At 51.9% G+C, this 19,268-nt stretch overlaps 1 protein-coding gene across 1 annotated transcript in view; it reads left to right on the top strand.

The window, feature by feature from the left end:
* Positions 1-19,268, top strand: part of znf407 (zinc finger protein 407) — a 94,848-nt gene that overhangs the window by 38,992 nt on the left and 36,588 nt on the right. The window contains exon 6 of the mRNA XM_084669136.1: positions 11,532-11,606. Coding sequence (XP_084525262.1) covers positions 11,532-11,606 — 75 coding nt within the window. The remainder of the gene's footprint in view (positions 1-11,531; positions 11,607-19,268) is intronic.

Below are 19,268 nucleotides of genomic sequence, written 5' to 3'. Positions count from 1 at the left end.
ACCGTGTAATGTGAGTGGAGCCCTCTGAACGCTGCCTCTTTTGGTAATTACTGCTCCCGGTGAGGACGCCAGTAAAGACTGTAGCTTCACACAACAAGATACAGGCTAGCTAGAACTACAAGATACAGGCTAGCTAGAACTACAAGACACAGGCTAGCTAGGACTACAAGACACAGGCTAGCTAGAACTATAGGAGTCAGTCTAGCTAGAACTACAGGACACAGGCTAACCCCAAAATTCAGAAATTGCTAGCTACAACTCAGCTGGTTAGGATGAGCCAACTGAAAACAATATGTTGTTTACTCTTACAAGCCGAGGAAGTGTGTGGGAGTTCTCTTATTCTGGAAGTCAACAGGAAGTCAATGTACACCTGTGTCTCCACCTGCAGTAATTACAGTCCAACATGGCGTCATTGGAGGAACACTTCTTCTGGCTGCCTGCTAGCTCCCCACATTAACTCATTGAACTTCAACTTGTTTGTGTCTGCACTTGTTTTTAAGGGTATTCTAGTTAAAAAACAAAGAGAAAAAAAATAAATCTCGGCGTGTTCATCTTCTTCTTTTGTTCTCCCCGGTAGACTGCTGTCACTCTAATTGGGTACAGAGTCATCGTTAGCCTTAATGAGTCATCACAGGGAAGGCTGTATTTACTCTGCCATAACACTGTATGTGTCTCTGTTTACAAATGAGACGATGGGGAGCTCTGAGCTCGGAGAGGCACGCGGTAAACAGGCGCACCTGTTCACAGGTGCTGTCAATTATCCTGCGCTGGCTGGCTGTCTGTCTGTCTGTCTGTTTTTTTGGGGGGGTGAGGCGTGGGTTTGAGATTTACATGGCGATCAAGTTGCGGCGGGTTGTAACAAGCCAGGCCCACGGTATGCAGATTCTCGATTGTTTGTGACAGTTGGTATCTCTGCAGGCAGGGATGGATGGAAGGAGAGGGGGAGGACAGGAGGGAGGGAGGGAGGGAGAGATGGAGGGAGGAAGGGAGTGGAGGATAGGCATCCTACTTTGCATTTGGGTGGCGGAGCCACGGGTCAGGAGCACATCTGGCTTTGTGTGTGTGTGCGCGTCTGCGTGTGTGTGCGGGCACGTTCCCTCCAACGCAATACTAAACACACACACACACACACTCGCAAACATCAAGTGACACCTGTTGCTGTGTGCAAACATGTGTGCATAAGCACTCCTACACAAACAAACACACCTGCAGTGAGTCCGCCTGTCTTTCCGCCGGTCAGTCTGTCAGAACACACGCACCACCATTGTCCCTAATGTGGCAATGATGGAGTGTATTTGTGTGTGTGTTTCCAAGTGTACATGTGTGTGTGTGTGTGTGTGTTTAATGCTGGGGACACACTATACGATTTTTTAAATCTTATAAGATTTTCAAACTGTGAGAGGCCATAAACATGAGGACAAAAAATCCTAGATTTAGCCGTTTTGCTCCTACAGTGTGTGGTCACTCTTAACACACCTCACACCACTGATAAAATCTGCGGAACCATCAAGATAATCGGGACATATGTTACCTAGGATTGTCGGAAGGGCCAAAATCGGCCCGATTATCCTGTGGTGTGTCCCCAGCATAAGGCGTGTTGGTCAGGAGATATGGCGTCAGCCGTATCCCAGGCGCTGCGGTTGTCGCAGTGTGGCTGTTGACCTCTCCTAAATGAGGGGTTCAAATGGCCCCACCCTCACCGTCACTCTGCTCAGTATTCAGTCAGGCACTCACCAGTGGGATTTACATGTAGTCATTTAGCAGACGCTCTTATCCAGAGCGACTTACAGTAAGTACAGGGACATTCCCCCCAAGGCAAGTAGGGTGAAGTGCCTTGCCCAAGGACACGAAAAATGACGTACAACGTAATTTGGCACGGCCGGGAATTGAACTGGCCACCTTCCCTAACCGCTCAGCCACCTGACGCCCTATGGGATGATCCAGTAAACAGACTAGTCGTCGTGTCTTGTGTTTTTTCTCCAATATTCTAAATGTCTTCCTCCCAATCTATTGTCTTTTAGAGAACAAGCCATAAAATGTTCATGAAGCTTCGCCAACAATGAACTTGCAACTTTAATGAGGAGATAACTGCCATCGATAAATAAGTTAACAGGGATGATGTTTGTCTGTTTTGTGTGCATATTCCGTGAGGGAGTTTGTCTGTGGAGTGCATGTGTGATATATTTATTTGTGTGGAGGCTAGATGGTATGTTGTATTGTATTTGGGTGTGTGTTTGAGGATTTATATGCAGCGTGTGTGTGAGTGTGAGTGTGTGTGTTTTTGTGGATGGATATACAGCCTGTGTGTGTGTGTGTGTGTGTGTGTGTGTGTGTGTTTGTGGATGGATATACAGCCTGTGTGTGTGTGTGTGTAGATATTCAGTGTGTGAGCATGTATGCGTGTGCTCCTTGGCTCCAGCGGTCTGCGTACCATGTAAAGAGATAGCAGCGTTCCACAACAGATCAATGCTCTGGATCCTTCTGGAAGCTCCCAGCAGCCCCAGATGTCCTCCGCCTGGGAGTGAGGGATTGTGGGTGATGACCGGCGCGCCTCACCAGCTCCGACACCTCGGCCTCAGAGAGCCCTGAACCCCGGGGGGGTGGGTCAGAAGGGGGAAGGGCGAGGAGGGGGAGGAGAGAGAGAGTGTGTGTGTGTGTCTGTGGGTGAGGGTTGAGGTTGAGATTAGCAACCATAGTTATTGGCATGCTGTCAGGCTCAGTGGAACCGTAGACCACAGTGTCCTGTGTGTGTGTGTATGTGTGTTTGTGTGTGTAAATCTCCATGTTGCTCTCTGACCATGTCCCTGTCTCTTCTGACCCTCATCCTGGTCATACCGACACACACACACACACACATAAACACGTACACTCTCTCTCGTCCTCTATCTCTCTCTGTCTTTTGTGTAGTTGCACATGACAGGGAGTGACCATGTAAGGCTTGGTCCATTGTATCTTACAGGACAAATGATCTGTTCACTGTACACACACACACACACACACACACACACATACCCTAAGCCCCTCCAGTCTTCCAACAATATGTAAAATCCGTGACAAGGCTGCAATGATTAATGGAATCGCATCTGATTATGACGTGTGTATTCTCATGCTGCCGACACGAGTTGCCAGGCTAGCCAATAGGAGCCAACACAAGCTGCCATTCCAGCCAATCGGTGGACATTAGAGCCTTCAGGCTTCTTCCTCTACGCGTCCTCTTCCTCCTCATCCTCCTCCCCGGGACCCTAGCAAAGTGATAATATTTATCTAAGCGTGTATAAAATGTCTCCATTTAACGTAGCACGCCAGAGAGGTAGTGAGGTGATTTAGACAGTAGACAGGTGTAGTGTGTGGGTGTGTGTGGGTGTCTGTCTATTTCTGTGTGTGTGTGTGGGTGTGTGTGTGTGTGTGCGTAAGAACACACACAGTTCAAGGTTGTTCTCTGCGAGAGAGAGAGAGAGAGAGAGAGAGAGAGACAGACCTCTTCCAACTCTCTTTCATAACGACTCAAAGATAATTGTCAATAAAATGGATTTTTCCTTTTTTTTTTTTTACCGTCTCATATTTTCCATCCTTCACTTCCTCCTCCTCTCCTCCCCCCATCCCCCCACCCCTCTCTTCTCTCTCGACTCCCTCTCTCCTTCCGTCCTCCTCTTTTCATCCGAGCTTGACAGGTCTGGCCAGGCTGCCAGAAGCAAGGAGTATCACTGCTGGCTGCTTATTTTATGTTCTTCTCACAGTGCACTGAAGCCATGTCACAATTTACTCTGGGAGTTTTGATGCCTGGATGTCTCCTGTCTGGAGCGATCTCGTCTGGGCCCCAGCGCCGGCCCGGCCCGCCCCAACCTCGCTGCCCAGCAGCGGGGCAGCCTTCACGGGCGATTAGTGTCGGAGCGGCACTTTGGTCACAAGTTGTCGGGAGCGCTTATCGTGAAGATCAACAGGGATCAGTCTAGCTGCGCTCCACTCCACTCTACTCTACTCTACTCTACTCTACTCTACTCTCTCTCTCTCTCTCTCTCTCTCTCTCTCTCTCTCTCTCTCTCTCTCTCTCTCTCTCTCTCTCTCTGTCTCTCTCACTCACTTGCTCTCTCTGTCTCTCCATCTCTCTCTCTGTCCCTCTCTCTCTGATCCTTCTCCTCTCCTCCCTCTTTCTCGAGTGCTGTCTCTCTCCGTCCGTCACGGCCCTCCCACCACTTCAACCTCTACCCTTTCAGCCTTTTCTTTCTTTTCTCCTCCAATGAACCATCCCTCCATCCATCTCTCCTCCTCGCTGCCCATCCTCCATGCCCTTTCTCCCTGTCTCTGTCTTTTATTGTCTTTCTTCCTCTCTTCTCTCTCTCTCTCTCTCTCTCTCTCTCTCTCTCTCTCTCTCTCTCTCTCTCTCTCTCTCTCTCTCTCTCTCTCTCTCTCTCTCTCTCTCTCTCTTTCACGCTGGCACTGTCTTGGCCTGCCCCCCGCCCCCATGATCTCTCCGTTCATCCCTCCATCCTCCATCCCTCCATATCTGTGCCCTGCTCCTCCTGTCAGTGAGGGGGTGGTGTCACTAGCGGGAGCGGCTGGTTGCCGTGACGGCGCCGGAGGCGGGACTGGTCCTAGCAGAGTGCAGCCGTCACCCTGTGACACACTCAGTGTCACCCATCTCTCTCTCCCTCCCTCCCCCACCCCCCTCTTCCTTTGCTAGCCTTTTCACTGTCTGACTCCCTTTACTCTCTCACTGAGCCTGCCAGCCAGCAAGTCAGACAGACAGTCATCCCACCAGCCAGTCATTTACTTATCTCTCGAAAACAGTCAATGTGATACATATCGATAGATACAAAGGGATGGATAGATAAAAATAGATGGACAGATAAAGGCAGCAGTTCTTTGTATGTAACCCTATCTGGCCTTGGTGAGTGTGCAGCAGTGACAAATGGAGGCAGCATCCAGCCCTCCTCTCCTGGTGATGGTATTAGTTTTAGCTTTAATTAGCATCCTGCCTAATGCTTCCTATCTGTAACTGTCATCCTGCTGGCTTCTGGGGGAGGGGGGAGGGGGGAAGGAGGGGGAGGGGGGAGGGGGGGAGGGTGGGGAGGGGGGAGGCCCACAGAGAGAGGAGGCCCCGTCTCCTCTCTCTGTGGGCCTCCTGTCTTCTCGCCCCTCATCCGTCTCTCCCTCTCTTCCTCCATCCCCCCATCCCCCCCCCCGCCCCTCTCCTGTCTCCGCTGCACCCTGAGCATCTTTCATTTCAATATTTCAATATTTATGGCTCTTCTCAAAGAGTTCAAAGTCACGGTAAGGAGGCCTAACTTTCTCCCTCCGGTCAGCCTGCCGGTCAGTCGGTCAGTGGGCTGCTCCTTGGAGGCGGGGCCGGCTGGAGGGGGCAGGCTGGGGGGTGTGATAGCTGGTCACACAGGGCGGAGATACTAGCAGACATGCAGGAAGTCTGGACCTGCTTGGGTGTGTTGGGTGGGTGTGTTCCTGGGTCTGGGCCTGGGTCTGGGTCTGGTAGAGAGAGGACGGGCCTGGGCCTGGACCCGTTGTGGTTCACATTAGGGTAAGACCTTCCTTCCTTCCTTCCAGGCTCTGATGTAAAGTCGCAAAAGACCGCCAAGGAAAAGGTCGTTCAAATTTGCATCCGCCAGCTTCATTAGAATATGCGAATATGCTAAGGACGAGGCGCTTTTGCATGTGCAGGTGATGAATGGCTGGCGTAGCGCAGAGCAGGCCCAGAGCCGGCCCCCTTCCCTCACCCTCATCTGCATGCCCCTCTTTATTTACATCCTTATTTATTTACCTGTCGAGTCAAAGTGTCCCGCGGCCGTGTCGGCGAGGCGCCCACGTAACATCGCAGCGGGGGGGGGGGGGGGGGGGGGGGGGGGGGGGGGGGGAGAAGGGGGGGGGGGAGGGTGCTCACCTGAAACTCCAGAGTGCTGGTGGTTGTGGTTGTCCGTGGTCTGCCAAAGCTCTGGCGATGAGCTCAAGGAGTCTGAGTGATTTGTTCATTGTTTTGAACAAACCTTAGTGTGTGTGTGTGTGTTGCTGTGAGGTTCAGGCCTTGTAGTCGGGAGACAAAACTTCTCTCTTCTCTCTGTTGCTAGGGCACCAGATGGTGGGAGTCAGGACAACAGCAACAATTGCCAAAAAAAAACCTCTCTATATTTATTTGTTCAGTGTGTGTGTCGAGTATGAGGAAGCTTTAAGAAGGAGGCAGTGTCCGCGTAGACAGCGATCTGAACATGTTGTAGACTCCCAGAGCAGCGCGTAGTGCTCCTACTGTGTAGCAGGCTGGCAGCCATCCGTTCATCCATTCATTCATCCATCATCCATTCATCCATCCATCTCTCTCCCCCTCCCTCTAGATCTCTTTCTGTCTGTCTCTCTAGGTCTTTCTAGCCTCTGTCTCTCCGCCTCTGGCTCTCTCTGTTTCTTTCAACCCCTCGCTCCTCTCCCTGTCTTTTCTTTCTCTCTTTCCCACCCTGTTTCTCCATCCTTCTCTCCCTACCTCCAGATCTCTTGGCCCCTCCAAATTGAGCGTGGCTGCTCTGGTATCCTTTGATTTGCCCTGAGCTCCCAGACAGGGGGGAGTGTTAGTGTTCCGGACGTGTGTTTGATTGGGTGCGATAGCTCGACCTGATCTGATGTCTGTTAGCCAGCCACATCTCTGATCCCTCTCTACGTGGGCAAGGTGTGGAGAGGAACAAAGACTTCTGCAACACATACATGCGTCTTTCCTCCGCCCGCCCCCCCCCCCTCTCTCTCTCTGTCTCTGTCTCTCTTTCTATCTTTATTTTCTCTGTAAATTAAACCCCACTCCAGCCTCCCCTAATTCTTCTATGCTTTTGGGATTTAATTATTTATTTACCTCTCCCTTTTTTATACGTTTAATTTGTTCTCCGAGGACCGTCAGATACAGTCAACAATAAACAAGACTAAATAAATCATGTTTGCGCTGGGTGTCTGGGTGCTCACCAGGGCCTTGTGGGTTTAGTTCCCCCAGAGAGGTGTCTGTTGCTGGGCTAGGGTGACTTGAACACAGGCCCTGCTCCGACTGGTTAATCTGCTCACTCGGGGCCTGGGACTGATGCTTCACCGAGGGTGAAGGTGGTTAGCTTCAGGGACTACTTGTTTCTTGTGGTCCTATGAGAGATGAGCGACACTTCAACTTAGTCACAGGCACAGTTGGTCTCCCATGTTGTTTAATGACACACTGACCTGTGGTCTGTGACATGATCACGTTCTAGAAGGTGGACGTTGTCAGAGAGACACTCCATATCAAGCTTTTACAATATAGAACATATATTAAGCAGTTTAGGCAATATCTCTCCCTTGTACTCTTAGAAATAAGAAACAGCCCCCAATACTGTCTTTCCTTTTCTGCCCCTCCGCCCGTAAAGCCCCTCTCTCTCACCCCACCTCCCTCACCCTCCGGTCCTTACCACACCTCTTCCCTCCCTCCCTCCCTCCCTCCCTCCCTCCCTCCCTCCCTCCCTCCCTCCCTCCCTCCCTCCCTCCCTCCCTCCCTCCCTCCCTCCCTCCCTCCCTCCCTCCCTCCCTCCCTCCCTCCCTCCCTCCCTCCCTCATCTTGTCCTGTCTCTCTCCATCCCTACCACCCTCTCTCGCCCCGGCTCCACCCGGGTGACGGAGGCGAACAGAAGGAGACCCCGCGTTACAAACGACTCTGCGCCGGGGAAACTGTGCAGCCAGCTCTTTTAAAATACCAGAGCTGCCAGCGAGCCCCTTCATGAGCTGGCCCCTCCAAGGCTGTTAGCGCTTAGCTACGCCGCACCGTGATTTATTTGGTTTAAGAGAAGTTTTGTTTAGAGAGATAATGAGGAAGACTCCTGTTTAATGATTTAACGCGGAGCGGAAGAGGGGACAGAGAGAGAGAGAGGGAGGGGGGGGGGGCAGAAACCACATATATTTTTCATATCTGTAACGGCACTGAAGTGAGGAGAGGAAATAAGGAGAAGGAGAGAGAAATAATGAATTAGCGAGGGAGGCTAACAGCTCTTTAGAAACGCGAGCTCCTGACACATGCGGCGTTCCTCTCTAAAATGGGGCTTGTGTTCACACATGAGGAGGGTGTTTCGGCGCGTTATCTATTTGCCAGCTTTTAGAGTGCACTCTCTGCTCCGCCTCGGAAAAAAAAAGATTTGTTTTCCTACTTTGTTTGTAACAGTGATGTAGCCCTTCGTGTCGCTTACTTAGGGGAAATGACGAAAACCAAACCAACTCTCTTAGATATGTTAAGTCGACGCCCCACTCACCCCGTTGAACCGTGACGATACATACTTCCTTATTCAGCATTTGTTCACCCCCTACACCACCACCGCCCCCACCCCCCGTCATCCTTTTGGGGGGGGGGATCTAAACCCCCAAATGAAGGGAGCTAATTAGAATGTGCAATGAGACTGAAAAAGGATATTATGCAAACAGAGAACAGTGGATGCGAAGGCCTCCGGGCTCTGGAATGTTCCAACCGCCACAGGCTCAGAACCACGGCATCAATAATGGATGACCTCATCTCTCTCTGTTCTGCTTGGGACAGGCAGGGGCTTGGCTTGGGGAAGACCAGGTTTGGTTCTGTTTCAACTGATGATGAGGATGATGGTGATGGTGATGATGATGATGATGAAGATGGTGATCCCGATGGTGAGGGTGATAATGATGCCAAGCCTCATCACCTGCCCATGTTGGTGCCTGCCCCTACCCCCCCCCCCCCCCCCCACACACACACACACACACTGCTTGGAAGTAGAAGGTGTGTGTTTCAGTGAGAGCCTGAATGGTGACTGACCCTCACAGAGGCATGGTGCGTTGTGATACTTATCCCAGTGATGTCCCGGCCTCCCTCTGCCATCTCCGCCGTAATGCAGCCTGGCGCGGGATTTATTCTATCTATCCCACCGCTGGTGCATTATGGGCCATTTCCATACGCCGCCGTGCAAGGAGCGGGAGTGGTATTGATGTCGAGTCACCTCCTTCCGCTGTCAACCTCACTGACAGAACCGCAAACTGCATTTGCCTCTTTCCCTCTCTCTCTCCCTCCCTCTCTTTCTCCCTCTCTCCTCCTGTCTCTGTTTCACCCCCCCCCCCCAACCCCCTCACTGTCAGTCTCTCTCTTTCACTCTTACTTTTCTCTGTGTCACCCTTCATTGTCCTCTTTCGAGCCCGCTTCATTCTCTTTCAGTCGTCCTCCCTCCCCCCCCCCCCTCTCTCTTCTGAGTGGTGTATGACAGAGGTGTCCTTCTTCAATATGAGGAGGGGAGAGAGAGAGAAAGGGGCAGAGCGAGAGGTTGAGGCACAGGAAAAGAGGAGAGAGAGAGAGAGAGAGACAGAGAGGGAGAGGGAGAGCTAGGTTTGGTTCCCTCTCTTAGGGTCACGCTGGCTGCGTGACACATCACTCAGGTGCTCGGCTGGTCTCAATCAGGTCCTCCCAGGGCGGCCTCCTCGCCGGCCATCAGAGTAATGTTGTGTGGAGGGGACTGGAGCTGGGGACAGAGGGAGGAGGGATGGAGGGAGAGGAGGAAGTCACACAGGGATGGAAGGAACGAGAGAGGAAGAGAGGTGGAGAGGCGAAGTGAGCGCAGAGAAGCAGGGAGGGGGTGGAGAAGAAGCTGTGAGGGCTGGAGGAGGAAGGCATGTAGGAAGAGAGGAGAGGAGGAGTCAGTGAGGTATAGAGGGAGGAAGAGAGGGAGGGATGAAGGGGGGGGGGACTGGAGAAGTCAGTGAGGGATGGAAATCTCTCCAGCTGTGACATTAAAACAGCAGGTGGAGGCCATCATTAGGACTGGCACATGGAGCAGTGTATGGGTGTGTGTGGGTGTGTGTGCCCTCACCACTAGTCTTTGGGGAACCTAGTGATCCACCTTAGAGATAAGAAAGTTTCTGTGCGTGTGTGTGTGCGTGTGTGTGTGCCCTTACCACTAGTCCTCGGGGAACCTAGTGATCCACCTTAGATATAAGAAACGTTCTGTGTGTATGTGTGTGTGTGTGTAAGCAGGTGTGTGTGAGTGCATGTGTGCCCCGCTGTGTTTTGCGCCATTTCTCCATGCTCATGGATGTGTGTGTCTGTGTACATGTGTGTATCTATGTGTTTGTGTGTTTGTGCAGGCATGTGTGTGCGTGTGTGTGTGTGTGTGCCCTGTTCTGTCGTGCCATCATGCCATGCTCAGAATAATCTAGTGAGAAATGCAGGAGATCAGAATCTCACAACATGCCAGTCTGATTTGAAACCCTCGCTATCAAAGAATGTTAATTAAAATCATACTTTGCATACGGCTTGTCTTTTATGCCGGTATGCAAATGGGCCCCTTGCCTTTCAGCGCTCTGTAATTAGCTGTATGAAGGACAGCTGTAATACATAATTAACAGTAATGTTTGCAAGCTCTTTTTTTACCCTGTGTCAAAACGCAACTTCTTAAACAGGCGGGAGGTGAAGTGCCTTTCCTTTTCTCTCTCCCCCATTTCTCTCTCTCTCTCTCTCTCTCTCTCTCTCTCTCTCTCTCTCTCTCTCTCTCTCTCCCTCCCTCTCTCCCTCTCAGTCTACCTCTCTTTCTACCTAGTGGGGAGGGGGAGGGGGAGGGGGAGGGGGGAAGGGGAGGGGGAGGGGGAGGGGGAGGGGGAGGGGGAGGGGGAGGGGGAGGGGGAGGGGGAGGGGGAGGGGGAGGGGGAGGGGGGGCATGGAGGATGGGGAGCGAGGAGGAGAGATGGATGGAGGGATGGTTCATTGGAGGAAAAAAGAAAGAAAAGGCTGAAAGGGTAGAGGTTGAAGTGGTGGGAGGGCCGTGACGGACGGAGAGAGACAGCACTCGAGAAAGAGGGAGGAGAGGAGAAGGATCAGAGAGAGAGGGACAGAGAGAGAGATGGAGAGACAGAGAGAGCAAGTGAGTGAGAGAGACAGAGAGAGAGAGAGAGAGAGAGAGAGAGAGAGAGAGAGAGAGAGAGAGAGAGAGAGAGAGAGAGAGAGAGAGAGAGAGAGAGAGAGGAGAGTGGGAGAGTGTAGAGTGATAATAACACAAGACAACAGTGGAAGAGAACAAGTTTGAATATTAATATGGAATGTTGGTTAGCATTGGCCTCAGGGACTGGGCTAGCGGAGGGGCTTTGGTGTGTGTGTGTGTGTGTGTGTGTGTGCGCGCGCGTGTGTTTGTCCAGTTGGAGGAGGACGAGGGAACTGACAGAATGACATAAAGGGTGAAATGATTATTCATGTTTTTAATAACAAAATGACCCATGAAGTGAGGGAGAAAAGAGAGAGAGAAATAAGGATGGAATTTCAAGAAGAAAGTAACCACTAGTCACACATCACCCCTCCATCTCTCTCTCTCTCTGATGTCCTCTGTTCTCAGTTGTGGTTGGAGTCTGTCAGAGCCAGGCAGGGATGATGTGCACACACACACACATACACACACACACACACACACACACACACACACTCACTGGGATATGGTAGTAATTAGGCCTGTGATCCAGTAGTTATGTTGTCTGTGTTGCTGAGCCTGTAATAAATGTTATATACAATAAGTCTGTCCTCTCTCTTCTCTCTCCAGCTGGGCGTTTGTGATGAAAAAGCACCTCAGTACTCATCTGTTGGGAAAACATGGACTGGGCCAACCTAAAGAGAGGTAAACCTGCTTTCCCCCCTCTCCCTCTCCCTCTCCCTCTCCCTCTCCCTCTCCCTCTCCCTCTCCCTCTCCCTCTCCCTCTCCCTCTCCCTCTCCCTCTCCCTCTCCCTCTCCCTCTCTCTCTCTCTCTCTCTCTCTCTCTCTCTCTCTCTCTCTCTCTCTCTCTCTCTCTCCCCCTCCCTGCCTCCCTGTCAATCTCTCTCCTCCCTCCAGTCCTCCTCTCTCAGCTAGAGGAGTGATGTCTCCTGTCTGGCCCTGTCTGTCAGACACAGCCTGCTGTCACTCACTGATGTGTGGGTGTGTGTGTGTGCGCGCGCGTATGTGAGTGAGTGAGCGAGCGAGAAGATGAAGTTGTGAAGTTCCCTCCGGCGTGTCGGAATGAGACGTTTAACTACCCCGCCGTCTGTCAAAGCAGACGCTTTGAGATTACGCACACACACCCACACACATATACACCGTATGCACACACACATACGTGTACTCACACACATATACAGCGTACACACACACACACACACGTACACCACATCCTCAGAACGTCTCATCTTCCCCAAATTGAAACTTTTGACAACATGCCACATTGGATGTGACAAGTGACATGAGATATTAATAAAGCTGGAAGACCATATGCTCCCTACAACACACACACACACACACACGCACTCTAACCCTCCCATGTTCCACTCATTATGAACTGAAAATGCAGCTTGTTTGTACTGAATGAATAGGATTCGATTTGTCTGGTAAACCACATACACACACACGCATACAAAAACCCTTACTGGAACAATTCTGCTCTGAAATACGTCTTGTTACGTATATACGTGTCCTTGGCCTTAAATTAGCACACAACAAATCACAAGGTCAGGGATGTGACACACACACACATACAGGAAGGAGAAAGGTGTGTTTGTTACCTGACAGCATTTACCTCAGAATGCATCCCCACCAATGCCAACTGTTGTCATTCTTCTGCCTTGTGAAATGTGTTCATTACACGCACACACACACGCACACAGCCACGCACACAGGCCACAAGGTGGGTTTTATTTAAACCTGTAAAACAGGGTGTCATCATTTTGGTGACAGCACTGTGGACAGAATTGATGTCATCATTAATTAAGCATCATATTTCCTCCACAGCAGTCTCATTAGCACGGGGTCACGAGGGAGGGCTTGTTAAGTAGAACACATTTAGGAGAAGAGGGAGGGAGAAGGTGGGCGAGAGAGGGAGGGAGAGAGAGAGGACAGACAGGAGCGAGGGGGAGAGGAACATAAATAGTGGGAGAAAGTGAAAGAGAGAAAGCGTGAGACGGAGAGAGGGCAGAGGAGGGGGGGGGGGGGGTCGAAAGAGCGAGAGGAAGACGGAGAAAGTGAGGGAGAGAGAGAGCCGGAGGAGGGGAGGGTGTGTACGGAGAGAGAAGGGGCGGTGTGTGTTAGCCCGGCCCTGACAGGCCCGGTGTGGTGATTGATAACTGCACCAGAGCTGGAGACTAGGGAGGCAACAGGGGAACTAGGGGGAGGGGCTGGGGGGGGTAACTGGGGACCTAGGGGGGAGGCAGAACCAGGGTCTGGGCCGGGGGGGTGGGGGGGGGGGGAGTGCGAAGTGCGGAGCGGGACAATTGCAAGCATATGCTACGTGGCAGCATGGGGAGGGGGGATGGGGAGGGGAAGGGGGGGTGGAGATGGATGGAGGAGGAACGGAGTGAGAGAGGACGTTCCATCAACATCTCTGCGGCCCCCACTCACCTGGCGGATAACAGAACAACAGGGAGAGGGTGGTGAGGAGGGGGGAGAGCAGGGGGGGGGGGGCAGGGGCAGGGAGGAGGACGAGCGGGGGAGAGAGAAAGAGAGATGGAAGAGGAGAGAGAGAGAGCGACTCGGCCGGTCGTAGCGTTCAGCCTCGGTTAGCTGGGGTGGTCCGGGGCGGACGAACATAAGGCGGGGAACGAGGCAGGAGGGGTGGAGGAGAGGAACAGTCGGAGGCGAGGGGACGGGGGGGGGGAGGCGAGGGAGGGCAGAGGAAGGGGGGAAGGCGGGTTGGATAAGTGGAGTGAAATGACAAACTCCAGCTGTCTGACAGGTAGGGAGAGAAGTGAGGAGGAGGAGGAGGTGGACCTCTCGAATATGACATATCTGGGTCTCTGTCTCTGTCTCTCTCTCCTCCTCCGCCCCTCAGCGCAAGGGATTCTGGGACATGTGGAGGGCTCTGTCTTTTCTGTGTGTCGCTCCCAATGCGTGCGTAGGTGTTGATAGGTGTGTGTGTGAGAGAGAGTGTGTGTCTGCCTCACCCCTTAAGAGGTGAAGGTAGCCTAGATGCAGCTAAACCAACACCCTAATGAGAGGGGCGTGTCCGCGTGATTGACAGCTGAGACCTTGTCCCTAATTTGATGTAATTTGAAGTCATTTCAACGCCGGCGTGTTGAACGGTGCCTGGCGTGTGTGCTCTCTCTGTTTTCATTGGTAATTGTCAAAATGGCCCTCCATTTCCCCCTCAGTAATAGTCATATAGCTAATATGGCCTTCAGTCCTCAACATGGCTGCCGACCCATGACCTGAGGCGAGGGTTTATTTAGCTAAGACAACTGATAACAGTGAGGCGGTCCCGTCGTAGCTCGACTTGCCTTCTGGTCAGAGGGGTTGGGGGGGGGGGGACTGGGACCGGCTATCTGGTCATTTGCGGGCCTGGTTCCATCCGCTCTCCAGCAGACCTTTGTGAGTCTCGCCTCGCTCAGGGCCGTGTGATTTACACAATGTTAGCTGTTTACATGGCGGCTCGGTCCCTGGGCTGGCGGTGGTGTGGTCTCACATCTGCTCGTGTTCTACTGGGACATGCTGCTGGGGGGACGAACATATGTAGCGACTCTCCTCTGAGATAGAGAGCGAGAGTACATGGAGGAGAGAAGGGGAGAGAGGAGGAAGGGAGAGCATGGGAGAGAGAGAAGCAACAAAATAGTGCATGTGCGTGGACTAGGCACAGTCTAAGGGATGCGTGTGCGTATGCTGTGCGGTGCAGACATGTGCCGTGGCTGTGCCAGGGGCCGAGGGTGGCAGAGCGGGCATCTGGCCTGGCAGTGTCACGCTCTGGGCTCACAGCCCTCTCCCAGCATGCCGTGCGGCGCCGCCATATTGCCCTGGCGCTATGGACTGGATGGAGGCAGGATGGGAGGAGAGAGAGAGACAGAAATGAAGGGACGAACGGAGAGAGGGAGAGCGAGAAAGGGGGGAAGAGACAGGAGAGGGTAAAGGAGGAGAAATGCAGAGAGAGAGAGAGAAACAGAGGATGTGTGTGTGTGAGAGAGAGAGAGAGAGAGAGAGAGAGAGAGAGAGAGAGAGAGAGAGAGAGACACACAGAGAGACACAGAGAGAGAGGAAAAGTCCTACCTGATGCCAATATGGACCACACATACAGAGTCCTGCTACACACAGGGGTCATCACACACAGACATTGTGTGCGTGTGCATGAGTGTGTGTGTGTTTGTGTGTGTGTACAGAGAGAGAGAGAGAGAGAGAGAGAGAGAGAGAGAGAGAGAGAGAGAGAGAGAGAGAGAGATAAACCCCAGATAAAAGAAGCTCTTAACTCATTGGGGTAAATCCATTCTCTTAATTATTGATAATGAATCTTTTCTTTAATCTCCCTATCCTTCTGTGTGTCTCCCTCTCGCTTTATTCTCTCCCCCCTGTTCCCCCCACTTTCATTTGCTGTATCCTTCTTTTCCTTATCTTCCTATGTCAGCACTGTGTCATGTGTGTGTGTTACCCCCCCCCCAAGTGTGGCATAGCAAGTAGACCAGGTAAAACAGTGTGCTGTTTTGTACCAGTTCCTCACTTCCCCATCACACAGCGTTCAGTAGTGTGTGTGTGTGTGTGTGTGTGTGTGTGCATGGGTGCACATGTGTAAGACAGTGTGTTCATGTGTGTATAAGAGTGTGTGTTTGGACAGAAGCTCAGCCAGTTCTGTGTTGTTCCGTCCAGCCAAAACATGCTTTGAATGAGGGACCGTGTTAATACTGCCGCTAAAACCAAGCGATAATTAAATGTTGTTAGTTTAAAAGCCACGGCGCTCTATAAAAGTTTGATTACTGAGACATTAGTGGCATTAAGTTTTAATGGGTCGGTCCGTACCATCACTGGGGAACGCTTAATGCACTTGTCATGGGCATATGGTGTGTGTGTGTGCGAGGGGAACTCTAAAATGCTGAAGCCTCCTGCTAGCTGTAATGACTGTGGTTCAAGCTGTGGAGACAAAGTCTCTCCGCGATGCAAGCTGGGACTCGACCCTTCACCCTCCCATCAATTCACACGGCAGAGTTTCGGTCTGATGCGACTGTAGTATTTATGGAACAGAGTGGGTGATAGATTCAACGTGGAGCACATCATAGCTCGGAGAGAATGTGCTCTTCGCATCATGGCAGTAATTAATGACAAACAGAGATATTAGCGTTTGATGTTAGCATTATTTGTCTAATTGTTGACAGGTCTGCATGTATGCCTGTGTGGGTATTTACATGTGTGTGGTTGCGTGTGTGTCCTTGTGCCCATCTATTGAGACGTCAGCCTGTCAGTGCAGGGATGGATGTTGCCAGGCATCACTAATGAACTAATTAATCAATGAATTAATCGAGCAGCGATTAAATTAGCGCGCGGATGGAGAGACGGAGCCCAGGCGTTGATAGATCCCGGAGACAGTCATTATCACACACCAACCTGCCCAACAGCATCGCATCACACACCAACCTCCTGCCCAACAGCAGCGCACAACGTTTGCCATGTTGGTGTGTGTTCTTCCTAGCGAATTAATTCATCAAATCATTTTTGATGTTTTGTTGATTTTAGTTCCGTTCCACCCACACAGCTTCTGAAAGTGAGCGTGCGTGTGTGTGTTCGCAGAGTGTCGTTTATGTTTGTACACGGGGTGTTGTGTGTGTGTGTGTGGGGTGCGGTGTGTGTGAGGGGTGCGGTGTGTGTGAGGGGTGCGGTGTGTGTGTGTGAGGGGTGCTGTGTGTGTGCGGTGTGTGTGCGGGTTGCGTTATGTGTGGCGGGTAGAGGGGTTTTTGGTGTAGGTGGGTTGAGGTCCAATAATAGACATTCAGGGAGGGGGAGAGAGACACCGGAGAACAGAGAGGCGAGGGAGGAGGGGGGGGTGGGGGAGAGAGAGAGAGGCGAGGGAAAGAGGGGAGGGAGAAAGAAGAAGAAAGAAAGAGAGGAGGGAGGGAGGGTCTCCTTGATTAGGTGACATCTTCCGGAAGGCCGCTGGTCTGGTTTCCTCCGTTGCTAAGGAGAAAAAGCTGTCCCCCTGCTCAGCCTGTCACTCTCAATTGAGCCTAACGGTAACCATGCACCGCCCGCTTACCGCCACCCCTGTGTGTGTGAGTGTGTGTGTGTGTGTGTGTGTGAGTGTGAGTGAGTGTGAGTGAGTGTGAGTGTGTGTGTATGTGTGTGTCCTACCCTCCCGTACCCCCAGTACCCCCCACCGCAGGTCTCCGTGGTGACAGGTTGATTAGATCATCAATCGTGGCTGTTAACAGCGGTTTTCCTGAGCACCTGGGTTGCTAGGTCACAGCTGGCTCAAAGCTACCGCTGTCCCCCTGACCCAGCGCTGCCTGAGCTGTGTGTGTGTGTGTGTGTGTGTGGGTGCAATGTTTGTGTATGCACGTGCCAATGTATGTTTGTGTGTGTGTGTGTGTGTGTGTGTGTAAATACTTTACAGGCAGTATCTGTCTAAAAAAACAATGATTTTCACTGTTCTCCTAGTGATTTAACCTAAAAACTACAAATCCCACATCCCCCACTCTGCCTCATCTGTAGTCCTGTGCTGCTGCGTCCACTTCCCTTCCTCATGAGTAGGGCTGTTTCTGGGCTAACGGGGGTGGGACAGAGGGTCTCATTCCTCAGGTCTGCATGACTAGATGAATGGCTCTCCTCTTTTCATAAAGCTTGTTCATGGGAGCATGGAACCATATGCTGCTCCCCTCCCCTTCAATGGCCCAACACCAGCCCACACCTCCAACACACACACACACACAAACATATCTAGGTGTACCAGATGCTGGCTAGACACAGTGTCGCAGGGGAGTTGTGGTTGAGAGGGTAATGCTGTGTATTAGCAGTGCAGGTAGAAGTCATTCTTTTTTCTGCTACAGGACTTTCATTAAGACACCATATTCTCTCCCTGCCCTCTCTCTCTCCCTGCTGCCTCTCTGTCTGTCTCTCTCATGCTCTCTCTCCCTCTACCCCTCTCTCTCCTTCATGATAAGGAGTGTAGTTTGGAATATAGAAGGGTAAAGAGAGGCAGAGCAGAGAGAGAGAGGCAGGGCAGAGAGAGAGAGGCAGGGTAGAGAGGGAGGCAGGGCAGAGAGGGAGGGAGGGAGGGAGGGCAGAGAGATGGTGGGGCAGAGAAAGAGGCAGGGTAGAGAGATGCAGGGTAAAACCTGCTGGGTGATCAAATATCCGGCGGTGCCACTTGATCCTGTAACTAAGACCAGGCACTAACAACAGAGCCTGCTCCAAAACAAACAACCAATGAAAACAAGACCAGAGGGGTAATGAAGCCAGAGTCACGGAGGTGGCCCGCTGGAGGGGAGAGAAAGAGGGATGGGTAGAGAAGGAGCAAAGGGTGGGGACAGAAGAAAGGGAGAGAAGAGTGGGGAGAGAGGGAGAGAAGGGTTGGGAGAGAGAGAGAGAGAGAGAGAGAGAGAGAGGGGGGGGGGGGAGGGAAAGAAAGGGAGAGAGAAGGGGGAGGGTGGAGGGAAAGAGAGTTATAGAAGGCTCTTTTGCTGTGATTATTAATGTGCTTTCCCCACTAACCTCCCTGAGCTAATCAACTAAACAACAATGGCCCCCGCAACTGACCTGAGGGACAAGGAGAACACAGCGGCAGAGGCCTAACTGCTAGCTTCAGCCCTGAACCGTAGCACCATTGCTAACTGCTAGCTGTAGCGCCGGGCCAGACGCTGCCTTTTGCCACAGCACGACTGCTAACCGCTAACCGCTAGCTACAGCGTGGTGCCAGAGGTGGCCCCTTCACAGTAGCAACACTGCTAACTGCTAACGGCTAGCCGCCTCCCTCCTGACCAAGATTAATGGAAGTGCCGCTGCTTTTAATTAGCACAGCCTTGGTCATCCATTATACCCCTCCACCCCCTCCATACCTACACCCCCATATACAAATATTGTTATATTATTTGGGACAAATTCCTGATTTATTTCATGGGGGTGGCCGTCATGGAGAGATGAATGGCCTCCCATCATGTAGGTTCACTTGGGGGGGGGGGGAATAAGGACATGGTGGGGTGGGGGGGTGTAATGATGTCAACTATGAATGGTACTATAGAAAACCTGGTCAGGGTGGACAGAGAGAACAGACCAGTCTAGAGCAGAACAAACCAGTGCTAGACCAGAGCACACCAATACCAGATCAGAGCAGACCAGTACCAAACCAGGGAAGTACCAGACCAGACCAATGCCGGCCCAGTTAATCAGTTAGAGTTTGTTACTTTGTGCTTCGTCCAGCACTTTTGTGTGCCCAACACAAAAGTGTTTCCTTTTAAGTTGATGGAACCTGTGATTGGTTGATCCGAACAGTATGTGTCCCCTGATTGGTTGTTGTGACCAGTGTATCCCCCTGTGGTTAGACTAAGGTTGTAAGCAGTTGGAGACCAG

Source organism: Hypomesus nipponensis, chromosome 2 (genome assembly GCF_054491055.1).
Source record: "Hypomesus nipponensis isolate SF chromosome 2, ASM5449105v1, whole genome shotgun sequence".
Classification (NCBI taxonomy): Eukaryota; Metazoa; Chordata; class Actinopteri; order Osmeriformes; family Osmeridae; genus Hypomesus; species Hypomesus nipponensis.
This window is presented reverse-complemented; position numbering and strand designations above follow the sequence as displayed.